Here is a 12071-nt window from a genome sequence, read left to right on the forward strand (position 1 = left end):
AAGAGACTGTGCTGTCTCCATCCTTGGAGGGGATAAAGACTCAAATATATACGGCTGAGCCACAGCTGACCCTGATTGGGGTACCAGATTGGAACAGAAATTTCCCAAGGTCTTTTCCAACCTGAGTTATACTATGATCTATACCCTTCTCCAGTAAGGGAGACTCTGGTGTATGTGCACCCTGTCTGCTCTTCCAAAGCTCCTGTCGAGGTTCTGGCTGCACTTTCTCGTTTCCTCTCCCCATACAAGGCCCCACCACACTGCAGGATCTTCTCACCAACCTCCCCCTGGCCCTGGATACACAAGTTCCCACCTCCATGGGAAAAACAAGCTGTGTAAGAAGACCTGGGTGCAGGGCTGTGTCGGCTCCCTCTACACTCACAGCCCCAGGCAGAGCCCTGGGTATCCACTACTGCTCCAGACCCCTTTCCAGGGTGGTGGGATCTGTTGGGAGGGTTATGCTTGAGTTTCCCCACAGATCTAGTTTCAAGCTTCTGTCTCACAAACATTCCTATTAGTTGTTCCCTCTCCATATCTTTCTCCAGACTCTTTTCCATCCCCGGAAAGCTTGAAAGTGGAGCAACTGAAGATGAAAAGGCACCGTATCCTGCCTCTTGTGTTCCAGAAACAAAAGTTTTCTCCTATATATCCAGCTTCTCTAGGCTACAGACAGATCTGGGCTGATCTTGGGATCAAAGTAATTTAGGCTGTGAGTACCTCTGCAGACCTCAGGATCAGGTCTCCACTCAAAACAAGTCCAGATTCAGTGTTGTCTACAACTCAGAGGCAGATCAGGCTCCATCCAATCAAGTTGGAAAGACCTCCAAGGCCAGAGGTCCCACAGCTTCCCTGTGTCCCTCTTCTGGGACACAGGCTGCTGGCTGGGCATGCTTATGGTAGAAATTTTTGTAGTTCTAATCCCACCACTGTTCCCACCCCTGCAGCACAGAGCACAACACCTCGAAGGATGTGACTTGATACAGCCCTGGCATCCAAATCTTCTCCAGCCTTGACCAGACTGCTGTTGTAAAGCCTGGGGCTAAAGTAAGAGCCATCAGGGACAAGCCACCGCATCAGTGCCACGCATTCTGCTTTGACAGCTTTGCCTGCACGAGGCCAGGGAATGATTCCTCCTGCCTCCCTCCTTCACCTCACCAACAAACATTTAATTCTCTTTAAAAAAAAAAAACATCAACAGCAGAGAGAATTTTAAACGTGAAATCTTCCTGGGTAGACCAGAAGGGGCCCGGTTGGGTGTGCCGGGACAGTGGGAGCCTGGCAGGAAGCTTTGAGCACCTGCTCCAGGAAAGGCTGTAGAAGAAGAAGAGACTGCTTGACCCATCCAAGTACTTAGGAGTCCCTAGGACTTTTCTGCCGAGAGCGGACAGGGCTGGACAGGACACCCCAGGTCCCCAGGGCTCACTGCGACACTCTTCGCCAGGAAGCCTGGGCAGATGGCAGAATGCGTAGGTGCAGCCCAAGGTTCTTCAGCATCTTCCCGGGCAGCGCCGGGAGCAGCCGTGCCGGGCGATCCCCGCACTCCGCCGTCTCCCGGGCTCCGGTCCGCTCTGTCGGGCCTCTCCGGGATAGGTCAGAGCGCCGGGACGAACCTGTCGGGGCCTCCAGGGTAGGTGCCGTGCCGCGGTGCGGGCTCGGCGGCACTCAGCTGCCCCGCGGCGCCGTAGGCGTGCGGCAGCGGCGGGAAGGGCGCGGGGGAGCGGCGGCCGTAGAGCGCGGGGGGGCCGGGCGAAGAGGCGGGCAGCACGATGCGCCCCGACGGCGCGTACAGCGGCCCGTGGCCCCCGGGCGCGTAGGGCCCGGGAGCGGTGGGCAGCGGGGCGTAGGCGTGGGGCAGAGCGGCGGAGGCGCAGCCCTGCGCGGGGAAGGCGGTGGCGAAGGCGCAGGAGGAGGCGGCGNTGCGCTTGAAACGTTTTCTGCGGCGGAGGAAGGACCCGCTCTCGAACATGTCGCGGGCGTGAGGGTCCAGCGTCCAGTAGTTGCCCTTGCCCGGGCGGCCGGGCTCCCGTGGCACCTTGACAAAGCAGTCATTGAGGGTGAGGTTGTGGCGGATGCTGTTCTGCCACTTGCGGGGGCTGTCGCGGTAGAAGGGGAAGCGCTCGGTGATGAAGCGGTAGATGCCGCCGAGCGTCAGTCGCCGCTCGGGCGCCTGCCCGATGGCCATGGCGATGAGGGCGATGTACGCCGCTGCCGCCGCGGGTAGGAGCAGCGCCCGGCCCGGCACCCCCCTCCCGCCCCTCTCCGCTGGTCCCCGTCCCCAGCGCCCTCGGGGCGACGCGGAGCCGCCGCCGTCGGGAGCGCACAGCTCCGGAGGACTGACGGGCACCGAGCGAAGCTGGGTCGTCTCCGGGATCCCGGTGGGGGTGTCCGGGCACGGGCATTTAACGCGTCTCCCCGGAGGGCTGGTGGCCGTCGGGGCCGCTTGTGCTGGCGGCGGCGGGGAGGTGGCAGCGATGAGCGGCCGCCGCTGTCCGAGGGGATGCTGCTGCCGTCCGCGCCGGACACTCGGCCCCGGGCTACGTTGCCCAGAGAGCCCAACAATTCTTGGCGGAAATCAAGCTGTCGAAACAAATTAGGCTGGAAAAAACAGCCGGTGACAGATCTGAGTGGGGAGAGATAGTAAGTGCGGGCTTAGGCTAGGCGGTTTGCTTGCCGAGTGCTATGTAAATGCACTAAGGTTAGGGCCCTCCTAGCTGGTATCCAGCAGCGATTTGGCACAGGGCTAAGCTCCCGTGCCCTTGGCTGACACTTGAGCTGACCTGCTTGTCCCTAATCCTTATGCCACAGGACCCCACAGGTCCACCATCCAGCCAGGAAGGATGCCAGGCTCTCCACAGGCTGATGCTGGAACATACCTGCCAGCTCCCTCATGTTTGCTCAGATACTTGGGGCTGAGGGTCAGACCCCAGCTGAGTGTGCCAGCTGGTGAGGAATGCTTGCCCATGACTTGGACCCCTGTGACACATACCCACAGGGCTGGGGACAGCACAGCCTCCTCACCTGCTGGCGTGATGGTCCTTGCAAGCCAGAATATAAAGGAGATGGCAGGACAGGACGTCCTAAAGGTGAGATGGAAAGTGTGTGCAGGTGTGTGCACACAGGCATGTGTGTGCATGGCAGGGTGCACGTGCATGGCTACATGGGTGTGCAAGGGCACTGGTGTGGGGGTGAGGATGTGAGTGAGAATTTGTGGGAGTGCCACAGGTCAAGTTTGTGTCAGGTTTGTGACAGGCGAGTGTGTGTACAAAACAATGCCAGCACACACAGGTGTGTGGTTGGACCCGAGGCTTGTGTGTGGGCACGTAGGCAAGAAACAGATGTAGGCAGATGTGTGTGCAGAGAGGTGGATATGCACTGGTGTGCAGGTGCTGTGCATGGCTGTACACCTGATACTGCCCATGTCTTGGTGTCTCCTGCTAGTTCTTCCAGAACTTGAGTCACGAGTGCACTGCTGAATCTGTCTTTGTAGGGGAAGCTTTTCCAAAGCCCTCTTGGGCACTACACAAATTATTTTTTAAGGGAGAAAGAGGAGGTAAGAGCTGTTTATCCTAGTGAAACACAGCTTGCTTGGGGATGTCCAGCAGAGCTGTTGAGCTGTTTATCTGCTTGGAGAAAAATCCGGTGTGTGGTGTGTGTGTGTGTGTGTGTGTGTGTGTTTCAGAGAGAGAGAGAGAGAGCACCATTTCCATGCAGCAGACAAACCCCAGCTAAATAAGGGAGTCACCAGCCACCGCCTTATCTCTGCAGCTTCCCAGCAATCTGGGAGATAGCAAAAAGTCCTGTGGAGCTAGCAAAATAAACCATGAAGTGGTACTTGCTGTGGACTCACATGTGCATGTAGCATGTCCAGTAGCTGCACGCAGACACTGGGCAGAATTTCAAATCACATGCTGTAGAGTTTGTGTCAAGAGTGAAAAAATCAACCTCCTGTACCAACACCCAAGTTCTTGAAGCGCACAGCAGACTAGGGTAGTATTACCCTGTACAAAACAAAACCCATCTCCTTCAGTATGAAGCTGCCTCATCAGTAATTCTCTGCCTTCTGGCTTGTGGGATGCTGCAGCTGGGAATAGATTTTCCTATCAGATGTTCCAAAAGGCAGTGCTGTAGTTCAGTCACCTCTGGGACTGTGTCTCTCTGTGCCATGCCAATTCCATGCCTCCAGAGGGCAAAGTCAGATCGTGCTTCGCTTTGCACTTGTAGAGGATGGGGAATGAAAGAGGTGTGTGCTGAGGACGGGTGGTGTGCTGAACAGCTGCTTTTACCCTCCCTGCTGGTGTTGAAAATCCTTTCCCAAGTAAGCAGTTTCCTTGGCAGGGCCCGAAGCAGACTGAAATGGATACCCAAACAGCATGTGCTGGCTCTCGTCCCTTCTCCTTTCCACATCACACAGCTTAAACTGTGGTGCCAATATTTGGGAGTGAAGTGTTAGTTGTATAACATAGTGCCCTGGAGACTACTCTCAATCTGACATTATCATAAACCTGTTTAAAAACACTTTTAAGTCTCTACTGTGGGAGCAGGAGTATGTCTTGTGTTGAGCATTGGTGTCTCTTTTGAGTACCAGTTCCCATGTGGAGGGAACTATGGAGAACATGAAACTCCAGCTAGCCCTGTTGGATCTTAGACTGCCGATCTCCTCCATCTGTAAGTCAAGTGGTGCCTGTTGCTGGAGCAGAACAGTTGGTGTTTGTGTTTGTGAAGCATTGTTATCTCTTTTGATTCCATCAAGCTGCAGGACAGACAAGAGTAAGTAAGATAGAAAACATGCATTGATTAAACCTGTTCATAATGGAGTTCATAATACAATCAAAAATGTATGATATCTGCATAATATTACCCATACGGAATCTATCACTTGAACTTTCTTTTGGTCTCTGGGACAAAGTTTAGAGTTATAATTTTTTCTGTCTAAATTTCTCAGCTCAGAGCCTGCTGACACTAAGGTCTGCAGCCTTCAGCTGGGCAAAGCAGTCATGGATTGTGAGACCACTGCACTGCAGAGTTGCACCCTGCAAAAGGGCACTGTGCCTTGGCCTCTTAAAAATGGAGGTTTTTAGTGCTGGTAGCTGCTAGAGAATTACCCCAACCAAAATCCCATCTGCTTGGATCTCCAAGAGCAATTTCCACCCATGGAAAAAAAATCCACTCCCCACACAGTTGCCCTGTTACAAACTACACCACTGAGCTCGCTCAGGGGTAGAGTGTGGGGACACCCTGCTCTTCCTTAGTCCTAGGACCTGAGCTGCTTCTTCTACTTCAACCAGACAAAGGAAAGTGGATGCTAAATGTGTGGACAGCCCCTTCATGTGTAGCACATTAATAGCTTTGTTTCCATGTCAGAATTCCTCTCTGAGGTGAGGAAAAGTTTTGCCTCTGTGTCCCAGGAACTACAGGGCTGTATTTAATGTGTTCCAAGTTAAAGGTCTGGCAAAATCAAAATCCCAGATCATACTGGCTGAATGCAAATGAAGTGAGAGCACATACCCATGGCACAGCCACCACCCCAAGCTCAGCTGTACCTGTCATGGAATGGCAAGTTTTGGGGTTTTTATTGGCTGTGTGTTTGGTGCCAGGACCTTGTAGAAGTGTGGAGAGCATCACAGCCAGGCACCTCATGAAACTTTGTGAAAAGGTGCTTAGCCCTACCTGCAGTTTGTGGTTAAGATCTGAGAGGGGAGCATAAGCCTGAGCCCTTTGGAATAAGAGAGGTGATGGCATGGCATCATTCATGCACTTTCAGAGCACATTCCACAAAGAAGTATCCAGAGTGACTGTGCTTAAGATATTTTGCACCTAACTGGAGTTCATGCGTGGGAGACAAAAACAGGGAGGCGATTGCATGGATTTTGGAACCACTTTGTGGATAGATTGTGGTGTGGGGACTAAGGTGAAACCTCTGAGGGAGAACTGATGTGCAGCTGGACATGGAGTATGACCACTCCATGTGGCAGAAGGGAGGCTGGAAAACAACATTCTACAAGGATACTGCATCTTTTCACCAGCTGTTCACTTGCCTTGTCTAGTGGGGGCAGTTTCACTCTCCATCAGTGGCCTGGTTGTTTAGTATTGGTGCTGTTTTTCCAAATTACTGCAGCTTCTCATCACTTTGTTGAGTTTTCTATGGGAACTTGTGGCTGCAGCAGGGAAAGAATTGCTTGCTGAGAGGATCACACGGATATAGCCAGGATCATGTGGGAGACTTGAGTTAGCTGTTGTGGTCATTCTTCTGTAGGAAAAACCAAAACATCATGGTGGCTTTAAAATAGGCCATGTCTCAAGCCAGAAATTGGGGCAAGAGCTGTGGGCAGTCTTAGTCTTCATGCAGCATGGTTCCACCTAGGCAGGGCACCAAGCATGCTTGCCTGACAGCCCAGCAGCTCCCCTGGCTCCTGGGGGGAGCAGGACCTGCAGCAGGTGAGGTGCCACAGGGGCAGGTGCAGATGGGCAGGGCAGGCTCTCTCAGAACAGAACACCACCTCTGAGCATTCCCTCAGGATGCTGCCCACTCACTGCCCCACTCGGGAATTTGGTGTGAGCAGCATAATGGAAATAGGATTGGCCATACAGCGTGGGAGATGTGCAGGATTGGTGCTCTGGGGTGATGGTAGCGCTGAACTAGAGGGCGTGGCTGACACAGGGCCCCAACCTGGAGGGACCACCACAAAGGGGAGCATGGTACTGCTGGAAAGCTTGGGAAGCCCAGCAAAGGAGAGATGCAAGTGGTGCCCTGGGGCAGCAGTGCCTGTGTGCTGGTCCCAGCTGGGGCCCGGCTGCAGAGACTCCGGGGAATGCTGTGCATGGGGCTGGACTCCGTCCAGGAGTGACTCCTGCAGCAAGTGAGCCACACTCCGTACTGGGTTTCCTGAGGAGCACAGCCTGTCAGGCAAACCCAGGTCTGTGCCAGCACTCCTGAACAGTTACACATGGAAACTTGCTGTGCACACTGGCAGTGAGAGCCTCGTTTAGCTAAGACATGGAGCCACAAAATGAAGCAATAGAAAACACCACATGTGATGTGGGCAGCAAGGAGCAGGCACTTTCTTGGTGGAAGCCGTGTGGATACAGCCTGAGCTGGATGGGCCGTAACACATCCATTTGTTCTGCTGAAGGAGAATTTAGAGTTGGTTTCCAAGAGAATAAGCGGCCCATTCTTGCCTTTGCATCACCAAGATATCACTGGGACTATTGCAGATCAGTCAGATGCTTCAAAAAGGAGGAGCTGGCTTTTTCTGGAAACATGCAAAGCAGATTCAGGCTCTTCTATAAGCTGAAAATCACTTGCTATGCTTTTTGGGTGGGTTTGGGTTTTTTTGGGTTTTTTTGTTTGTTTGTTTGTTTTTGTGGGGGGGTGTTGTTTGTTGGGTTTTTTTTGTTTGGTGGTTTTTTGGTTTTTTTTTTTGGTGTGCAGGTGTTAGGAACTTTGCATGGGTCTTGCTCCCCTGAAGCCTGTGAATTTCAGCACCTCATGAAAATCTTCCGGATGGGTATCCTTGAATAGCCTGGGTGTCTTTGAATAGCTGTCAGACACCCGTTGGCATGGAAATAAGTTCTATTTTGCCTATCAAATGCCCTATTTGGGCAGTCATTCAACAGTTTTGAGAGGTTGAATCTCTGGCAGGGTGAACATCTCCTACTCAGTATTTCCCAGGTACCCTGCTGGGACCTGGTCTGCTCTGCTGGCTCACAATAGGTGTCACTGGCACCTGACAGAAGCTCCTGCTGAGGGCCCACAGGGTCAGAAAGACCCTGAGGCTTGTGCACAGGAAGTGTTACCTGATGACAAATTTTTTTAAGACAAATTACTATTTGCCAGAGTAGTAATTCGGCCCTCTTCACAGTTACTTGTGAAGCCTGATGCTTGATAGAAAATTATAGAATACAGCAGTTTAGAGGGAATTATTAATTGATGGCTGTGGAAGCTGGGAATTAATATTTAAGTGTAATTATTTAATTAATTGCCATATTGCTAACAAAATCTATTAGCAAATATCCTGCTTTACTTCAATAAGCTATGTGGAAAGAAGTATTATTTCTTTTTTTTTTTTTTTTTTTTTTTTTTTTTTTGGAAACAAACCCATTTTTCCCTGGGGGGTAGACAGAACCACATTGTCCTGTGGTGGCTTTTTCTAACTCACACATGGGATGGAGAGGGGACAGGTCATTTTGGCCAAACTGTAGGGTTAAGAGGTAAATTTCCCAGTGCAGGTGAGAGAAATTTCTTGGTGTTCTTTGTTGGCAGTGTTCTTCGTGTTGTTTCACCCAAATATGGATATTTAAAACTCTAACAAATTGCAGTGGCAATGCCCTGTAATTTACTAACCAGTTCCCCGTCCCAAGACATGCTCTGCACTGTGGTTCTTGCAGAGCACTTGCTCATGGTCACAGACAGTGCATCCCCAAGGAGGGAGAAAAAGGGGAGCAAAGGCGTTGGGAGCAGTGGGGTAAGACTGGGAGCACATGAAGGAGGGGAAGAGAAGTACCGTGGAAAAGCAAGGAATGTGGAGAGGAAGGGTTGGGGGTGGAGCTGGAAAAGTATGAAGAGCCTTTGCTGGAACACTAGTTGGGAGGTTTGTTTTGTGGAGAGAATCTTGTACCGGCAGATGGAAAAAAGCTCACCAAAGTTTTGTCTCCTCTAGGTCTTGGTCTGGAATCAAATATTCTCAGCATCACTTTGGTACAAGCAAAAAAAAAAACATGAAAAGCAATGTCACAGCTTTCTTGGACTGGTCTATACAGACAACGAAAAGGTGCTTTTTTATTCCTTTTTTTTTTTTTTTTTTCTCTTTAAACCAAGGTAAATCAATGTATAAACTGTATTACTGAGCATTATTAAACAAAACACTTGTTGCCCTTCCCTGGAAACCGCAGCTTTTAGCACGCTTTGCGTGACTCTACTTGATAACAAAAATAAGCTGTTCCAGTAGGTAGGTTCAGGCACCCAGCCCTTTTGTGTGCCCAGTTTGTGACTCATCTTCGGGGTTTTCTGGGGAAGCCCTTAGCGACAAAACAGGTCAGAGGCAGAGGTGGGGGGCAAAGACTTGGGGTCAGAGCCTGCAGCAGGGATTGCAGCCGGAGACAAAGGCACAGCCACGGCGTGGCCCTGCGGCTGGAGGCAAAACCCCCAGCCTGGAAATAGCTCCCAGTTAACGCCGAGCAGCCTCTCTGGGCTCTTTCCTGGCCTTGGGCACAGCCAGGTGGATGCCCAGGCTGGCGAGTGTGTGTAAAGCACTGATGGAGAAAAGAAAAATTGTACCTAAAAAGGCAAAAGCACTGCAGCATTGTGTGCGAGCGTGTGCCCGAGGCGCGCAGAGCGCACCGCTGGGTGTTAAACCGCGCCCGGCAGCGGGCTGAGCTCGGCACCGCCGCTGCCACCGAAGCATTCCGCTGTCCCGGGTGTGTGCTGATGGGGGATCGGTAGGATTCAGTGCTACCCGGCTGTAATTCCATGCCTGAGGGATGTAAATAGTCTTTATTTAAAAAACAAAGTGTGAAGTGGGGATAGTTCGAGCTTATTGGCGCTGGCAGACAAAATCTGAATACTTTTACAAAGAGCCCCTGTTTTTTTCCCCTAGGCCCCTTTGTTCTCATTGCCACTCTCTGACCCTTTAGCAATCACCATGGTAATTACCAAGTAATGCCCTATTTACAAGTACCTTCCGAAATCTGCTGGAGTTTTGCTTGAGCCTGTAACAAAAATGTCTCTCCCCAGATGAGAAAATGGGTTCTTTCTCAAAATCAAGCGCTTTTTTTCCCTTTTTTTTTCTTTTTTTTTTTTCTTTTTTTTTTTTTTTTTTTTTTTTTAAGTAAGACTGAAAAGGCAGTGAATAGCTGGCATCCTGCTGAAGTTAACAGATCTGTGGGGATTTACACAAGATAAGCATCTGCCCAGCGTTTGCCTGAGGCAATACCTCTAACCAAAAGTGTGTAGGTCGTGGTAATCTGGAGAGAAAGAAGTGGTTTTAAGTTTTGCGCTGCTAATAAAAATAGGCAGTGCACTGCATGTATTTCCGGGGACAGCAAAAAGTTTCAGAAATCTCTTTCTGATTTTGGACAGTCTGGTCTTACTTGTTCTGTGACCAGTCCGTATTTCTCTTGTGAAGCCTGTGCCACGGGACAGGTTTCCCAAAGAGATGGTGGGATCTCTGTCTGTCGGACTTTAAAAAATTTTACTTGGTCATGGCCCTGAATAACCAGATCTAACTTGGGGTATAACCATGCTTTAAGTTTTTGTTGGAGAAGAAACTTTGTCATTTCTGCAGTTCTCTCTGTTCATGTGGTAAAGCCACGATTTCCAAGAGTTTCTGTCAAATCAGCTCAAGTCCTTTCAATGATACAGGAAAGTGATTTGAGAACACAAGCAAAGGACTTCTCAGAATGCCAGGTGCTCAGGTTTTCTTTCTTCCGGCTGGCTCTGACAATTTTGCTTATGCAGTTTGGGCATTCATATGCAAATCACAGATTTGCCGACCGTGCTGGACCATTATCAGGAAACAGATCTTCCAAGTGATTTAACAATCACTTCCAGGATCATTTCATGTACTGGATCTGGAAGGGGAAGCAGAGTGGCATCGTTTTAAGACTTTTGAGATTCCCTTCCCTTTGCTCTGCTGTGAGACAATGCAATACTTGCTATGTGAGAGTGGCCTGGTTTTGGCTGGGATCGAGTTAATTTCTTCAATGGTGGCTAGTATGGGGCTGTGTTTTGGATTTGTGCTGAAATAAGTGTTGGTAACGCAGGAATGTTTTTGTTGCTGCTGAGCAGGGCTTAAACAGAGCCCAAGCCTTTGCTGTTTCTCACCCACCGGACGAGAGAGGGGGCTGGGGGTGCGCACGGAGTTGGGAGGGGATGTAGCCTGGATATCTGATCCCAGCTGACCCGAGGGATATCCCACAGCATATGGTGTCATGCTCAGCGTAAAAAGCTGCGGGAAGAAGGAGGAGGCGGGGGGAGGTTGGGAGCAATGGCGTTTGTCTGCCCAAGTCACCGTCAGGCGTGATGGGGCCCTGCTGTCCTGGAGATGGCTGAACACCTGCCTGCCCGTGGGAAACGGTGAATTAATTCATTGTTTTGCTTTGCTTGTGTGTACGGCTTTTGCTTTACCTATTAAACAGTCTCTATCTCAGTTTTCTTGGTTTTGCTCTTCCAGTTCTCCCCCCTATCCCACCGGGGGGAGCGAGTGAGCAGCTGCGGGGGACTCCATTGCTGGCTGGGGTTAAACCACAACAGAGAGTTTTAAAAAACAGAGAACAAGGGAGAGGTGGACATTTAAATGTGAAAATAATTTTTTAAAATACGGTCTTCCTGTAAGAAGTGTTTATTTAGATGCGAACACAATAAAAGGTCTGAGGGCAGGGACAGGTTAAGATCTGCTTCCAGTAAGTGAGCAGAAGACTCTGGTCTGGACAAGGTGCTAAACACAGGAGGTACAGACCTGACCTCTGCAGTCAGCAGAAAGAGGGGGTCTCCAAAAGGTACCCCCACCCTAAAGGCAGGAGATCACAGCTGAGCTCAGTGATGCTCGGAGAGGAAAAACAGGGCAGTGCACCCCATGGGCAGCACATGGTGCCTGTGCCCCCAGTTCCTTCCTGGGGCCCTCACTGGTCATTCAAAGGACACCCCCTCTGGGATGTAGAGCAAACCAACGTCCCTGCGTGGACCACGGCAGCAAGGGGGAATACCCCAAAGGAGGGGAGCTTTGGTGCATCCCCTTGGCTGGAGCTGCCAGCCCAGTGCTGTCAGCGACGCTGTGCCATGCTGAGGGCTCAGCTGTGGTGGAGGGATGGGGTGGCTCTTGCTGGTTCAGTGCAAATAGCTGAGCACCAAAGGTAATTTCTTTCATTCGCTTCTTACACATCCTGAATGGGGCGTGTCAGTTTTTTCTCCTCAGAACTAGTCTGGGCAACACTGAGAGAGGAGTTGAAAAATCAGAGCTAATCCTGCAGGAATGACTCATTCTGGCATAGGATTTGCAGAGCAAGATGAGAAGTTCAGGTAAGACAAAGGGAAATGGAGGCTGTAGTAAAACTCTGTGGTTTGGAGCACAGTTAAA

The 12071-nt window shown here is 50.8% G+C and overlaps 1 protein-coding gene across 1 annotated transcript; it reads right to left on the bottom strand.

The window, feature by feature from the left end:
• Positions 1-1591: 1591 nt before the first annotated feature.
• FOXE1 (forkhead box E1) lies at positions 1592-2962 on the bottom strand. The gene is made up of 2 exons (XM_041486411.1): positions 2874-2962; positions 1592-2561 (listed from the first exon to the last, which is right to left on the bottom strand). Exons 1-2 carry the CDS (start codon positions 2960-2962, stop codon positions 1592-1594), a joined length of 1059 nt encoding a protein of 352 aa, XP_041342345.1.
• Between the last annotated feature and the right edge of the window lie 9109 nt (positions 2963-12071).

Source organism: Pyrgilauda ruficollis, unplaced genomic scaffold, assembly GCF_017590135.1.
Source record: "Pyrgilauda ruficollis isolate IOZ18807 unplaced genomic scaffold, ASM1759013v1 scaffold76, whole genome shotgun sequence".
Taxonomy (NCBI): Eukaryota; Metazoa; Chordata; class Aves; order Passeriformes; family Passeridae; genus Pyrgilauda; species Pyrgilauda ruficollis.